This window comes from Medicago sativa, chromosome 8 (genome assembly GCF_051527215.1).
Source record: "Medicago sativa cultivar Bolivia chromosome 8, Bolivia_mono, whole genome shotgun sequence".
NCBI classification, from domain to species: domain Eukaryota; kingdom Viridiplantae; phylum Streptophyta; class Magnoliopsida; order Fabales; family Fabaceae; genus Medicago; species Medicago sativa.
In genome coordinates this window covers 39,823,652-39,841,077 of record NC_140756.1, presented here as the reverse complement: position 1 = coordinate 39,841,077, position 17,426 = coordinate 39,823,652, and the positions used below count along the sequence as shown (strand labels likewise).

The following is a 17,426-nucleotide window of genomic DNA, read 5'->3' as shown; positions in this document are numbered from 1 at the left end:
GCTAGTATTCTAGGAGGGATAGTTATGTATATGTGATATGTATAAATCCTTGAATGCTATGTTTTCATATGGATTATGATGATGTAATGCTAACCCTCAGTGGTTTACCACCTGCCTTTCCGTATGGACGGGTAGATGGGATGCTTAGACTGTTTGCTTGATGTTGCCGAGGAGTGGAGTTCCTCTTTTTATGTGCAAGTGTCTAGATTAGCGCTCTGATCTAAGATAGTACTTGCATGTGGGATTTAGTTTTGATTATGTAATTTGGAGTGGAGATTTTGTTGTATCTGAGAGATGTATTTATTGTCATGAGATTTGGAGATGTTATTCACATGATTATATATGTTCCGCTGCTATGTTTATGAGACTTGACAATTTATACATGCAAGATTTTTGGTTGAATGAAGACGTAGCATCTATTTCTAGAATATGTTTATATATTCGCGCGTTTTACCGCTTATTAGAAATAGGGTGTTACAGGTTGCTATGAGAGCCTGGTTAGTCCTTATCCGGACTAGTATTTGTTGATTTACCCTGTTAGTATGCGAATGGTAATGAGCTACCTTCGATACTTGTTAGTTGTGCTGTTGTTCTTATTTGTTGGTTGATTTTGTGTATAAGTGAGATGGTTGGTGGTAGAGATGATGGAGCGATTGCAGAGGCTTTGACTGCAATGTCACAGGCGTTGGCTCAGGCTAATGAGGAGGCGGCAGTTGGTCATCGTGATCCTGGAGAGGCTGAAGAGCGGACGCTTGATTGTTTCTTGAGAAACAGTCCACCAACGTTCAAAGGTAGGTATGACCTGGATGGAGCTCAGACATGGGTGCAAGCCATGGAGAGGATCTTCCGTGCTATGGTGACTAGTGAGGATCAGAAGGTCTGATTGGCTACTCATATGCTTGCTGAGGAGGCTGAGTATTGGTGGACCAATGTTAAGGGAAGGCTTGAGGCTGGTGGAGATGTGACTTGGGCTAGGTTCAAGACTGAGTTTTTAAGGAAGTACTTTCCTAAGGATTTGAGGACTAAGAAGGAAGTGGAGTTCTTGAACTTGAAGCAAGGGAACCGTTCAGTGGCGAAGTATGCGGCAAAGTTTGAGGAGCTTTCGAGGTTTTGTCCGTACATCAATGCGGAGGATGCTACGGTTTCCAAGTGTGTGAAGTTTGAAAGTGGTTCGGTGACTACTTCGTTTGTGAGTGCTAAGTGTCCTGTTAGTTTTGGCAAAGTTGATTTTGAGTTGGATCTTGTGTGTCTTCCGTTGAAGCATATGGACGTGATTTTTGGTATGGACTGGTTGTTGACTTTTGGTGTTAACATTAATTGTTTGACCAAGAGTATAACGTTTTCTAAGCCGGTAGCTGAGGAAGGTGGGAGGTTCTCGACCGCGGAGCAAGCGAAGAAGTCTTTGGATGGTGAAGCTAGTGTGTTCATGATGTTTGCTTCCTTGAAGGAGTTGGTGATTTGCCGGTAGTGCAAGAGTTTCCAGAAGTTTTTTCGGACGACATTACCGAATTACCGCCAAAGAGGGAAGTTGAGTTTGCAATTGATTTGGTACCAGGAACGAGTCCTATTTCGATTGCGCCGTATCGGATGTCTGCATCAGAGTTGGGTGAATTGATGAAGCAGTTGGAAGAGTTGCTCGAGAAGCAGTTTTTCAGGCCGAGTGTTTCTCCGTTGGGTGCTCCGGTGTTGTTGGTTAAGAAGAAGGATGGAAGCATGAGGTTGTGTGTGGATTATCGGCATTTGAATAAGGTGACAATCAAGAATCAGTATCCGCTTCCTAGGATTGATGATTTGATGGATCAGTTAGTTGGTGCGGAAGTGTTCAGCAAGATTGATTTGAGATCAGGATATCATCAGATTAGAGTAAAGGCAGAAGATATATCCAAAATTGCGTTCTGAACGAGGTATGGACACTATGAGTATTCTATGATGCCATTTGGAGTATCTAATGCGCCAGGTGTCTTCATGGAATGTATGAATAGAATATTTCATCCTTTTCTGGACCGTTTTATGGTTGTGTTTATAGATGATATTTTGGTGTATTCGAAGTCAGAAGAAGAGCATGCAGAGCATTTGAGGATTGTGCTGGGTGTCTTAAAGGAGAAGAAGTTGTTTGCTAAGTTGTCGAAGTGTGAGTTTTGGTTGCGAGAAGTGAGTTTCCTTGGTCATGTGATTTCTAAAGGTGGTATTGCGGTGGATCCGTCAAAGGTTGATGCAGTGTTGCAATGGGAATCACCTAAGTCTGTTTTTGAAGTTAGAAGCTTTCTTGGATTGGCAGGTTATTATCGGAGGTTCATTGAGGGATTCTCTAAGTTGGCGTTGCCATTGACGCAGTTGACTCGGGAAGGACAAGCTTATGTTTGGGATGCTAAGTGTGAGAAGAGTTTCCAAGAGTTGAAGAAAAGGTTGACTTCAGCTCCAGTGTTGATTTTGCCGAATCCGAAGGAATCGTTTGTTGTGTATTGTGATGCTTCTAAGATGGGTCTTGGTGGTGTGCTCATGCAGAATCGTCAGGTTGTGGCTTATGCTTCGAGGCAGTTGAAAGTGCATGAGAAGAATTATCCGACTCACGATTTGGAATTGGCGGCCGTTGTATATGTTGAAGATTTGGAGGCATTATCTGTATGGTTCTAAATTTGAAGTGTTCAGTGATCACAAGAGTTTGAAGTATTTGTTTGACCAGAAAGAGTTGAATATGAGGCAAATGAGATGGTTGGAGTATCTTAAGGATTTCGATTTTCAGTTGAGTTATCACCCTGGGAAGGCTAATGTTGTTGCTGATGCTTTGAGTAGAAAGTCGTTGCATATGTCTGCTTTGATGGTTAAAGAGTTGGAGTTGATTGAGCAGTTTCGAGATTTGAGTCTGAGGTTGGGAATGTTGAAGCTGACGAGTAATATTTTGGAAGAGATTAAGAATGGTCAGAAGGAAGATTTGGAACTTGTAGATCGAGTGGTGTTGGTTAACCAAGGTAAGGGTGGAGATTTCAGATTGGATGAGAACGGTGTTTTGATGTTTCGTGATCGTGTTTGTGTGTCAAATGTTCATGAGCTTAAGAGAAGGATTTTGGAAGAAGGTCATAGAAGTAGTTTGAGTAATCGTCCAAGAGCGACTAAGATGTATCAGGATTTGAAGAGGTTGTTTTGGTGGTCTGGAATGAAGAAAGAGATTGTAGAGTTTGTGTATGCTTGTTTGGTTTGTCAGAAGTCTAAGATTGAACATCAAAAGCCGTCAGGTTTGATGCAACCGTTACTTGTACCAGAGTGGAAGTGGGATAGTATCTCTATGGATTTTGTCGGAGCGTTACCGAAGACTGTTAAGGGTTTTGATTCGATTTGGGTGATTGTTGATCAGTTGACGAAGTCGGCACATTTTGTTCCTATCAAGACCGGTATGTCTGTGGCAAAGTTGGCTGAGATCTACATTGAGCAGATTGTTAGATTGCATGGTATTCCTTCTTGTAGTGTGTCGGATCGGGATCCGAGGTTTACTTCTAAGTTTTGGGAGAGTTTGCAAGTTGCTTTGGGAACTAAGTTGAGGTTGAGTTCTGCTTATCATCCCCAGACTGATGGTCAGACGGAGAGGACTATTCAGAGTTTGGAAGATCTGTTGAGAGCTTGTGTTTTGGAGCAAGGTGTCAGTTGGGTCGAATGTTTGCCGTTGATTGAGTTTACTTACAACAACGGTTTTCATTCTAGTATCGAAATGACACCGTTTGAGGCTTTGTATGGTCGGAGGTGTAGGACTCATTTGTGTTTGTTAAAGTGATTTGGGTTGGACCAACTGGTGAGAGTGCCACTTGGGAATCAGAGAGTAGGATGAGGGTTTTGTATCCATGGTTGTTTCCTTCAGGTAATTTTCGAGGGCGAAAATTCTTTTAGTGGGGGAGACTTGTAACAGCCCGATTTTCGCTAGATTTATTTTATTATTTATTTATGTGTGTTATATGTGATCTTATGTGATTATTTGTCTCTGTGTGTATTTTGGTTGGGAATTGTAGAATTCGGTGTTAGAAGGGTATTTTAGTCATTTTGGATTTAGGGGCATTTTGGTCATTTTGAGAATAGGGGTAATTTTGTAATTTTGCTTAGGATTATTTTTAGTGCTTAGTGAGAGTGGTTATTCTACTAAGTGCTAGGGAGTGGTAGTGAATTGTTTATTACCGGCAAGTGACCGTTAGTATTACATTTTTTTTTTCCGTTAAGTGAGTAGTAACATTTGTGGTTAGAATAGAAATGGGTTAGGCCCATTAAGACTTTGTGAGTTAAGCCCAATTAGATGAACCTATATATACTCTTGTTAGTAGAGAAAATAGGTTTTCACCAACATTTGTCATTGAGAAGAGATAGGGATAGAGAGAAATAAGGGTTTGAAGAGGAAGAACAAGAGAAAGGGGTTGGAGGCTAGAGCTAGAAGATGAATTCATCATCTAGGAGCTAAATTGAGGCTTGGGTAAGAGATTCTTGGTGCTAGAGGTAAGAGGGTTAGAATTCAACCATAATTCATAACTTTTTCTTTTAACTTGTTTAACCTCTATTTATGCACTTAATCCTACTGGAACATGGTTTGAATCGAATTGGACTTGATTTTGTGAATTTTTCTCTTAACTTTGGAAAAACGGTCCAAACGTCGATTTTTCCGAAAACTCGTTTTTCTCCGGAAATTGAAGTGGGATTTAAGTTGTATATTGTTTATATGATTTCTAAAAATGGTTGTGATTGGTTTCATCAAGTCTTGACTTGTTTTACCTTGAAAACTTAGAATTTTGGAAAAGTGGCAAAAGTGAGACGAACTTCGTGATTTTTGGGAATTCTTCATATGTAGCCGATAAAATGCTTATGTAACCTCTACTGCACGCATATGTGACTCGTGAGAATACATGGCATAGGCAATTGAGCTTGTTTACTTGGTTTTGACTTAAATGCTCAATTATTTTCAATGTTGTGATTTTTGGAGACGAACTTGGTAGAAAATGGTTTTGAGAGCTAATTGCTTACGAACCCTTTATGAATAGATTAATATGATTATGAGATGATGTATGAATGGTTGTTGAGTGATGAATATGATGTTTGTGATCATATGTTGTATTTGTTCCTTTATTTGGATTGTAAGGAATTATGTGGAAATGTGGCAACTATATGTTGATTTATGTGGAGATGATTGATGATGTATATATGTGACAACTATATGTTGATTGAAATTGTGGATGTTGTTGGTGATTGTATATATGTCAAGTGGTGGTGAATTGTTATCGATGCATATATACTAATTGAATGGTGATGAACATGTTTATGCTATGTTGTTTGTTGAACATGTTAAATGTTGATTGTTGGTGGCAAATTCATACATGCTAATATTGATGGTGATCTTGTTGGTGAATGCATGTATTCAAAATGATGGTGATGGTGAGGTGATTATTGTTTGTGTGAACATATGCATTGAGTCGAGTCATATGTTCATGCATTCATGACTGATGGTGGCGGATTTTATATCCAATTGAGGTGATTACGATGTTTTTGTTGCATTGAAGGTAACGACCTTGAGGTGATTTGGTACCGCATGCATCTAGAAGAGTCTAGAACATTGCATGCATTTGAATAATTGATGAGTTGTGTCATAGTTGAATATGTGACTTGGTGAATTTGTGCATTGGTGGATTTTGATGAATGTTGTGATTATGTGGATTAGTGTATATGTACATTTGTGAATTTTGTTGATGATTGTGATTAATCGAATTATGCTCTAATTGTATGTCTTTCTTGTTTGTGCTTATACACTTGGTGAATCTATTTGATGATAATTACTTTGATAATACTAATGAGGTGAGAATTGTATATGTATATGTATATATATGTATATATATATATATATATATATATATATGATTTCTTTGATAATGATGATTGCTAGCTTATAACTTGAAATGATGGATTGTACTTGTTGAATTAAGCATGCTAGATGAGTAATGAGGTGAGTAATATTTTCATTTGATGGATGTTGATAAATGATGAACTCTTGTCGACGACTTGATTAAAGATTAAATATGTTTGTTGTGCTATGATAATAACGTAATAGCTTGAAGCGCAAGTGATGGGGGATAATCATGTGATGCTAGTATTCTAGGAGGGATAGTTATGTATATGTGATATGTATGAATCCTTGAATGCTATGTTTTCATATGGATTATGATGATGTAATGCTAACCCTCAGTGGTTTACCACCTGCCTTTCCGTATGGACGGGTAGATGGGACGCAGGATGCTTAGACTGTTTGCTTGATGTTACCGAGGAGTGGAGTTCCTCTTTTTATGTGCAAGTGTCTAGATTTGGGCTCTGATCTAGGATAATACTTGCATGTTGGATTTAGTTTTGATTATGTAATTTGGAGTGGAGATTTTGTTGTATCTGATAGATGTATTTATTGTCATGAGATTTGGAGATGTTATTCACATGATTATATATGTTCCGCTGCTATGTTTATGAGACTTGACAATTTATACATGCAAGATTTGTGGTTGAATGAAGATGTAGCATCTATTTCTAGAATATGTTTATATATTCGCGCGTTTTACCGCTTATTAGAAATGGGGTGTTACAAGTCACCCATATTGAAGAATTAGGAAAAGATTTTTTTAAGATTAGTTATAATTAGCGTTTTACCATTATTGGGCTTAGCTTGTTGTGCTTTATTGAATTTGATTAGAGACTTAGATTAAAATATTATCATGTTTTTGTAATCGTTGCTATTAAATAAAATGATATTTTTATTTTCGTCATAATATATACATTAAATGTTGATTATGCTCTTCTATTTTCTAGATATAATCATGTCGAATGTTAAGCACCAATTCAAAATCTTAAACATAACTAGAGACAACTACATAACTTGGAACAACAACTTAATCGAGTATCTTGCATGTGAGGGACTAGACAAAATCCTTGAAGGAGATGATTTGGGAGTTGTCCCAGAGGAATTGGCAAAGAAAAAGTCGAAAGTAAATCGGATAATCAAGCACCACCTTGATGATGGATTACAAACAGAGTACTCGAATGCAAAGGATCCCAAGATCTTGTGGGACGAGCTTAAGGCAAGATTTAGGCATCAGAGGAAAGTCTTACTACCCTCGTTGATGGATCAATGGAACAAATTAAGGTTCCAAGATTATAAAAGTGTTATTGCATATAACTCTGCCATGCACCAAATTATAGCTCAATTAGAATTTTGTGGCGTAACTATAACTGAAGAGGAAAAGTTGGAGAAAACATTCTCAACTTTCCATGCATCTCAAGTGTTGTTGCAACAACAATATAGACCGAAGGGATTTACTGAGTACTCTGATTTTGTTGCAGCCCTTCTAGTGGCTGAACAAAATAACGAGCTTCTCATAAAAACCCATCAGTTGCGTCCTACAGGAACAATGGCATATCCTGAAATAAATGCCACAACCTTTAATCAAGGGCGTGGTGGTTATAGTCGCCAAAAAGGACGTGGTGGTCATGCTCGTTTTGGTGGTCGTGGTCGAGGCAGAAATCACGGTCGAAACCATTTTCATAGTGGAGGCCATGGACGAGGTTATATGAATTATAGGCCTCCCAAAAATGACCAAACCAACACAAATCATCAATGTAAGGGTAAATACATCCAAGAAGGTCCCTCTAGAAATAATGATGATCTTTGTTATAGATGCGGAAAGAAAGGTCATTGGTCTAAAGCATGTAGGACATCAGAGTATCTGTGTAAAAGATACAAGGCATCTGTAGATGGAAAGGAAAAGGAAGTAAATTTTAATGAAATTGAACCCAAGGATGATACTACCTGCCTTGAGGCTGCTGATTTCATTGGAGGAGAAATTAATATGGATTAATTAATTACTTAAAATATATATATGTATTTGAATAATGTGTGTTGTGCTTGAATTAATTATATATTTTTAATATGTACTTAATTAAGAATTTGCAGGTTGCGTGACTTGTCTAATACGTAATATTTTCATGGTCTAAATAAAATAATATTGTTAAATATGTTGTTTTGCTTTACTCTCTCTTTCTTTAATCTTATTTTTATTTTAAGAATGTTAGAAATGGATCATGACAAAGACATTTGTATTCCAGACAGTGGAACTACCCATACGATTCTCAAAAGTAAGAAATATTTCACCAAAATATTTCCTACTAAAGGTGTAATAAACACAATCTCAGGTCCTGCAGATTTAATTGAAGGAACAGGTAATGATATGTTCATGTTACCAAATGGGACAAAGTTTGTCATTAATAATCCTCTATACTCTCCGAAATCAAAGAAAAATTTGTTGAGTTTTAATGACATATATAGTCAAGGATATGATACTGAAACTACAACCGAAGGTAATATGAAATACATTAATATTACTAATAATATTTTGGGAAAGAAGAAAATTTTAGAAAAACTACCAAAATTGCCTTCTAGATTACATTATACATATATACATGAAATTGAATGTAGTTTAGTGGTAAAAGAAGATCCCAAAACTATGTCTTTATGGCATGACAACTTAGGTCACCCTGGTTCAACAATGATGCGTAAAATAGTTGAAAGTACTGATGGTCATTCATTGAAAGGTTTAAAGCTTACAAGAGAAGATAGACCATGTTAAGCTTGTTCTCTTGGCAAATTAATAACAAAACATTTGCCAGGCAAGATTCAGACAGAATCACCTGCATTTCTTGAAAGAATCCAAGGAGATATATGTGGACCCATCCATCCACCGTCAGGACCATTCAGGTACTTTATGGTATTAATTGATGCATCTAGTAGATGGTCATATGCTGTTTACTGTCAAGTCGTGATATGACATTTGCAAAATTTCTTGCACAAATAATTAAATTAAGGGCACAATTTCCTGATTATACTATAAAGAAAATTAGACTTGACAATGCCGGTGAATTTTCATTTGAATCATTTAATAATTTTTGCATGTCAATTGCAATTACTGTTGAACATCCTGTTCCTCATGTACATACACAAAATGGTTTAGCTGAGTCATTAATCAAACGACTTCAATATATTGCTAGACCTTTAATAATGAGAACTAAGCTACCAGTTACAGTTTGGGGTCATGCAATTTACATGCTTCAGCACTCACACGTCTAAGGTCAAGTGCTGATCATAAACATACCCCTTGTCAACTTGCTAATGGTAAGGAACCAAATATCTCTCATTTAAGGATTTTTGGTTGTGCAGTATATGTACCAATAGCTCCACCACAAAGGACAAAAATGGGACCTCAAAGAAGGTTAGAAATATATGTGGGGTATGAATCACCATCAATTATTAGATATCTTGAACCTTTGACACGTGATGTTTTTCAGGAAAGATTTGTTGATTGTCATTTTGACGAAACAAAATTTCCAACATTAGGGGGAGAAAATAAACCATTTAAAAATGAAATAACATGGCATGTACCACATTTATTACATTTGGACCCATATAATAAATCATGGGAAGAAAATGTAAAGAAAATAGTACACTTACAAGATTTAGCAAATCAACTGCCAGATTCCATTACTGATTTGAAAAAGGTGACAAAGTCACATGTACTAGCTGTAAATGTCCCAGCTCGGATTGAGATTTTGAAACTAAATGATGTAGCAAGTACATCTAAAGCACGCTTAAAGCGTGGCCGACCTATAGGTTCCAAAGATAAAAATCCCCGAAAAAGAAAAGGAACATAAAAGGTGAATATGATCGAAAGTGATCTTGAAAAGACACTAGATAATGATAAATCTGAAAATGAAAAGTGTGCTCTCGAAAAAGCACAAGATGATGATAATGAGATCATTGACAATGAAACTGAAGACGAGAATGATCTCGAGATTTCAATTAATTATGTGAATACAGGAAATTTGTGGAGTCAATACTGTTCATTCTCCATTGCATGTGAAATTACAAATGAAAATGATGATCCCGAACCCATAACTGTCAATTAATGTCAAAATAGACATGATTGGAAAAACTGGAAAGATGCAATAGATACTAAATTAAATTCTCTTAAAAATTGAAAAGTATTTGGGCCTATTATGGCTATACCTGAAGGTGTGAAACCTGTTGGGTATAAGTGGGTTTTTGTAAGAAAACGAAATGAGAAAAATGAAATTGTAAGATACAAGGCCCGTCTTGTTGCACAAGGTTTTTCCCAACGACCAGGAGTTGATTATGAGGTAACATACTCTTCTGTTATGGATACCATTACTTTTCGTTATTTAATTGGTTTATCGGTATTTAATAATCTTGATATGTATCTTATAGATGTTATTACTGCTTATTTATATGGATCACTTGATAATGATATATTTATGAAAATACTGGAGGGAGTTAAGATGCATGATACATCAAAACCAAGAGAAATGTATGAATTAAGTTGCAAAGATCATTATATGGATTAAAACAATCTGGACGCATGTGGTACAATAGGCTAAGTGAATATTTGCTTAAGGAAGGATACGAGAATAATCCAATTTGCCCTTGTGTTTTATAAGAAAAACAATATCCGGATTTGTAATAATTGTTGTTTATGTTAATGATTTAAATATCATTGGAACTACTAAAGAAATTAAAGAAGCAAGAGAGTACTTAAAGAAAGAATTTGAAATGAAAGATCCGGGGAAAACTAGGTTCTGCCTTGGTTTACAAATTGAGTATACTAAAAATGGTATATTAGTACATCAATCAAATTATACATAAAGAGTATTAAAAAGGTTTAACATGGACAAGGCAAAGCCTTTGAGTACTCCAATGATGGGAAGAACACATAACGCTGAAAAGGATCCCTTTAGACCAAAGGAAGATAATGAAAAGGATCTTGGCTCTGAAGTGCCATATCTAAGTGACATTGGGGCACTCATGTACCTTGCTAACTGTACAAGACCTGATATAGCTTTTACAGTGAATTTACTGGCGGGATTCAGTTCATGTCCTACAAATAGACATTGGAAAGGAATAAAACATATATTTCGATATATACGAGGTACATCTGACCTTGGTTTGTTTTATTCTAACAATACAAAACCAGTTTTGCTTGGCTATGCAGATGCAGGATATTTGTCAGATCCACATAATGCTAAATCACAAACTGGATATGTATTTACATATGGTGGCACTGCAATATCATGGAGATCTCAAAAGCAAACACTTGTAGAAACTTCTTCAAATCATGCTGAAGTAATAGCCCTTCATGAAGCAAGCAAAGAGTGTAGATGGTTACGTTCGATTTTGCGACATATCCAAGCAGTGTCTGATTTAACAGTTGATAAGAATCCAACAATCTTGTATGAAGACAATGCTGCATGTGTTACTCAAATGAAAGAAGGTTACATCAATAGTGATAGAACCAAACATATCCCTCCTAAGTTCTTCTCATTCACATAAGAACTTGAAAGAAACAAAGAAGTGGATATCCAATATATTCGTTCGAGTGATAATGTGGCAGACCTCTTCACAAAGGCACTCCCTACATCAGTTTTCAAGAAGCACATACGAAGTATTGGAATGCGTCAGCTTCGAGATCTTTAAAGAAGAATAATATGTGTTTGGTTGAGGGGGAGCATAATGTTGTACTCTTTTTCCCTTATTAAGATTTTTATCCCAATGAGTTTTTCCTAATAAGGTTTTTAACGAGGCAACATATGTTTCAACCCAAAATAAAATTAAAATATGTGAAAAATTACTAAAGTCGATTAAGTATAGTTATTTAAAAGTGGATTTTATACTCTAAATTATAAAATTAATAAAAAATATTTAAATTTAATTGTTGATGACATTTAGATTATAAAGAAACAAATTTATATTTTTAAATGATGATTCAAAATTAATATATATCATAAAAATATTTATTTATGTTAAAAAAGATTAAAGTTTAATCCATATTTAATTATTAAGGGAGAGGGTTGTAATTCAAGCATCTTATATGAAGGGGAGTATAAATTTTACTTTTCAAGGAAGTGGAGAGTATATTTTAACATAAGAGGGGAGAGGGGTGTAATTCAAGCATCTAGCCATAGCCCAGCATTGAGAGAAGATTCAATATCACATAAAAATGAAAGCACAATTTTTTTAAGAGGCTAAAATGGAATATATTACTAAATCAAAATGTTTTACCTAGCACAAAGTGTGCCAATCAAAACATGAAAAGTATGAACAATATTTACAACCGGGGAAAAGAAAAAACAACAAAAAACAAACAAAAGAAATAACATCTAGCCATAGCCCAGCATTGCGAGAGGATTCAGTCACCAACCATTGTAATTGAGAGATAAATGAACAAATTTCATCTTCAACCACAAGAAGGAAAGTAACATTTTGTTTCCACCAAACGCAAAATCGAGCATTCTTTACCTTTAAAAATCATGTTATTTCTTTCTTTCCACAATTCCCACACAGTAGCAAACCAAATGACATTCAAAAGAGATTGCCGCATCTGAGGTCCCCCACCACCAAAACTGAACTGAGTGAAATGCTCTGATGGCAAGAACGATGCGACCGTAGAAAGGCCAACCCAACGGAGGATAAAATTCCAAACTGACCCAAAAAATGAGCAATGTAAAAATAAATGATTGGTTGTTTCTAAAGACCACACCCAGCAACACACAGACAAGAAACATTATTGAGAACTCCATACCGAAGTAAATTATCTTTGGTTGGCAATCTATTCTGAAACAGACGCCAAGCGAAAACCACAACCTTCAAAGGGATATCCTTTTGCTAGAGTAGCTTCACATCCACAGGAGCGTCAACAATATGTTGAGCAGTATGAAAATTGTAAGCACTACGAACAGAGTAAGTATTTGATTTTTCCAAATTCCATGTCCACCTGTCTTCTTTGTCAACCTGCAAAGTCACATTTTGAAGTAATAAACAAAGTTCCCCCCACCTTCTCCTCTTCCAACCCAAACAACCTCCGCCTCCACTTCCACGCTTCACCATTCTCCCCCCACCCCAACTGGAACATATCAAACACTGACACCCATTTGTCTACCAACAGCTCAAATAATCTGTTAAACCTCTCCTTAAAGGACACCCCACCAATCCACACATCCGACCAGAAATTAGTTTGTTTCCAATCCCCCACCAACCTACCGACATGATTACTATACCACGCCTCCCTTCACAAGGCATCAATAGCACGCCACCAGCTGAGACAAACCCCTCACCGTCCAATAACCTACCACCCTCCTCACTGTACCTCGCCGACAACACCCTATACGATAAGCTCTCCTTCTCGACCAGCAACCTCCAATATCATTTACCTAATAATGCGTTATTAAACTCTCTAATTCTCCTTACCCCCAGACCTCCAACCTCCTTCCTCAAACAAATAGAATTCCTATCCACCCAAGTTATTTTCCTGTGGTCATCACTCCCCCCCCCCCCCCCAAACAAAAAAAAAAGAACAGAGGAGACGATACCTGAAGGTACCTTGAAAAAAGAAAGAGCATAAACAGGCATAGATGACAGAACAAACTTCAGCAGAACCAGGCGACCATCGAATGATAAATGCTTGGACTTCCACCCTGACAGTCTAGATTTAATATAGAGAATCAGATTAACGGATGGAATTGGATTGTTATTATAGATTGAAAATTTTTCGCATGAGTTGGAATTTAGCAAGACAACCCCTAGCAGAACGTTTTTCTCTTTTTCCAATTTTTAAAAAACATATCTCTTTATTTCTAAATGTTAACCCGTGACGCAATATTAACCCTAGATTTAACTGTTAACCCTTCTCGCTATACTTAACCTATTATGTTACGTTACGGTATCAAGGACGATGTCATGGAAAATTATGTTATGGTACAGTACCAACGTCTATGCTTCTTAATATTATGAAATACTATATGACAATCATGACATTCATCTAACCTATTTTGTTACCTATTACCGTCAAATATTACCTTCCATATGACCCGTGCGTTAGCACAGGTCGATGGTCTAGTATTTGAATAAAGGTTTAATACATCATTTGGTCTCTTAACTTATTTTTGATTTTCATTTTGATCCCTTAACCTTAAAGTGTCTCAATTTGGTCCCATAAATCTTTTGTCGTTTACTATTTTGGTCCTCTCCGTTAGTATTTTGTAAAATCTGTTAACTCCTTTCTACATGTCGGTTAAGATTTAGATTGGTGATCAACAGTTATATTTAAAAAGCACACATGGCATACTGTGGACTCACAACATATTATTATTATTATTATTATTATTATTTCACTACCAAAATAAATAAAAAAAACACAACTACTTCCTCTTTCTTCTTCTAAACAACGTGCATCAACAAAAACCTTTTCAACAACTTCTTCATTACTAGACTTCTACTTCATCACCATCAACAATTTCTTCATTACCATCAACAACAACCTTTTCAACAAGCACAAACATTCCAATCTCAATTTCAACAACAAAAATAAATTTTACAAACAATAGCAACAATAAAAACAACAAGCTTAACATCAAAATTTTCATTAATCAGTCTCTTCACACCATATTCATCCATCTAAAAATAAAAAAACTAAAACTAAAAGATGTAAACCTAGAAATAAAAACCCAGAAATAATAAAAATACAAAATATCAAGTTGTTGTTGTTGTTATTATTGCGGCTGTCCACAGTTGTGTGAAGAATATAAGAAGGGAAGAATGGAGTACTGTATGCTTCTAGGTTCATAAATTGTTTTGAGTTTTTTCATAAATTAAGTGGTGGCCACCGGCGCGGTGGTCGTCGGTGAAAGTTCTATGATCCCAAAATAAATATAGGGGTTTTGTTGCAGACATCATGGGAAAGAAGAAAATCATATTAGTTTTTCAAATAGAGATTTGTGGTGGTCGGAAAGTAAGAGAGAAGGTGGGAGTTAGGGTTTTTAAAATCTTACCAATCTAATAATAAGTTGGTGCCTTTTTGAAGAGGAAGATAAGAGTAATTCAATGGTGGTGGTGGTGTGGTAAAACGAAGTCCGACGGTGGAGTAATGGTGGCTGAAGTATTTTGATGGTGGTTCAAAAGAGAGGATGATCGTTGTTTCAGAGAAGAAGAAAGAGGAAAGAGTTGTTTTTTTTAGTGAAATAATAATAATAATAATAATAATTATTATTATTATTATTATTATTATTATTATTATTATTACTGTTATTATTACTGTTATTATTATTATTATTATTATTATTATTATTATTATTATTATTATTATTATTATTATTATTATATGTTGTGAGTTCACGGTATGTCATATGTTCTTTTTAAATCCAACCGTTGATCACCAATCTTAACTGACATGTGGAAAGGAGTTAACATAATCTACAAAATACTAACGGATAGGACCAAAATAGTAAACCACGTAAGATTTATGGGACCAAATTGAGACACTTTAAAGTTAAGGGACCAAAGTGAATACCAAAAATAAGTTAAGAGACCAAATAATATATTAAGCCTTGAATAAAAGATAACCACAACTTTTTTTTTTCGGTTACGAAGATAACCACAACTTGTTTCTAAACTCACTCTAAGTTATTGTTAATGAAATTTGAAACGATGTTATATTTAGCAAATTGAAACGATGTCGTCATTAAAAATATTACATTTTAATAAAAGATAATTGTACCAATTTATTTTTTTCAAGGATCTAAAAATTACTTTTATAGGGTTAAATATAAATCACTCGAAATTTATGTACGGTCACCAACCTCTAAAAAAAACAACTACGGTCACCAAACTACCATTTCATCGTTTAATTTTCTATATCTTTCAAAAACAAAAAATCGTTTAATAGGAGTTTTTCTTCAAAAAAACAAAAATAAAAATTTTCTATAGGAATTTATTTGTGAAAACATTAACTGATTTTATTTTTTAAATGTTAAAGTTAAATATATTTCCTCCATCCCACATTGAGTGATACTTTTATTTATAAGGAAAAAAGCCATATATTAATTATTTTATTTACTTTTATTATCTATTCATACCTTCTACATGGGTGTGGTTATCATGCATAAGCCAAAACTTATGCACCATGCATAAGTCCAGCCCATTAACACCTAGCCCAACAAAATTGCTTTCTACACCCCAGATAAAACCAAAATTGCTTTCTTCCCCAAAACTGAAGAAAACAAACTCTTCTTCCACTCTCACATACTACTCCCTCTCTATACTATTTGCAGCGGTCATCTTCAACACAAAAACTTGGCCGGAAACAAACTCCTGCACGGTGGTCGGCTGGCCAACTACGGCGGCGCCACCGTGCCGGAGGTAGTAATCTCCTTTTTTTTTTTTAAATCTTTTTGAATCAAAACACTCCATTTCTACTCCTCTTTTCGGATTCAAACATGCGAAAACTAGTGAATACAAAGTCCAGATACTCATATTCTTGAACTTTTTAGAGCAATTATTTTGTTCTGACATGTTTGAGTTCTCTGGAAGGAGTTGGAGGAGAGATGGTTTGCGGAGAAGTTATTGGTGGCGGTTGAGATATTGGAGAAAGGGTAGATGTGAGGGTTTTCAGGGAGAGTGTTTTTGAGGCTTGAGAGAGAAGAGTGGGTTGAGATGGAAGAAGATGATGAAGATGTTTTGGACCATTGTTTTTGCTTTGAGTTGTTGTTGTATATGTAACTTCTTGATTCTGTAATTGGAACTTCGCTGGTTGAAGATGATTGGAGATTTGAGGATGAAGATGTTGTTGAAGTTCGCTGTGGGTGAGGATTGTTTCTGGTTGTGGGTTGCACCGCGGTGGTGCTTTTTTTTTTTTTTTTTTTTTCTGGAAATGGTTTAATTTCGAATTGGTTTTCAAAGTAAAATGGTTTAATTAAAATTTTCATTTTAATTTCGAATTGGTTTAATTTCTGAAAATGGTTTCATAGTGTTGATTCATAGTGTTGATTTGTTTAATTTCTGGAAATAGTTTCATAATGTTTAATTTTGAATTGGTTTAATTTCTGGAAAATCAACTCAAATAGTTTAATTTCAGGAAATGGTTTTCAGCATTTTACTCTGAAAACCAATATGCTGTGTAAATGGTTTTAGCAAGTATTACTCTAAAACCATTTTTCTGTGGAAATGGTTTCAGAGCTTTGATTTGTTTTGGAACTGTTTTTAACAATTTCTTTGTTTGGTTTAGAATTTAAGTTGTAAAATGTGTTATTTTGCTCTGAATTTGAAATGGTTTACATGTAATCCATCAGATGATAAGATTTGATATGAATCAGAGTAATCACGAAACCAAACTAATTGTCTAATGGTTTTGATAGATTTGTATGTGAAATAGACTTAATCTTAATTGTCTCAGGAAATGGTTTCATACTGTTAATTTGTTTCTTATTATAGTATGTTTTGTTTAAAAATCATATAGAAAACCATTTTACTCTGAAAACCAATATGCTGTGTAAATGGTTTTAGCAAGTTTTACTCTGAAACCATT

At 35.4% G+C, this 17,426-nt stretch overlaps 1 protein-coding gene and 1 pseudogene across 1 annotated transcript; both read left to right on the top strand.

Annotated features, from left to right (window-relative positions):
* The first annotated feature begins 6,783 nt into the window (after positions 1-6,783).
* Positions 6,784-7,903, top strand: LOC146899054 (uncharacterized). The gene has a single exon (XM_085733794.1). It carries the CDS (start codon positions 6,789-6,791, stop codon positions 7,860-7,862), a length of 1,074 nt encoding a protein of 357 aa, XP_085589920.1. The 5' UTR covers positions 6,784-6,788; the 3' UTR covers positions 7,863-7,903.
* Positions 7,904-10,738: 2,835 nt separating this feature from the next.
* On the top strand, positions 10,739-11,545 carry LOC146899053 (secreted RxLR effector protein 161 pseudogene; annotated as a pseudogene).
* Positions 11,546-17,426: the final 5,881 nt, after the last annotated feature.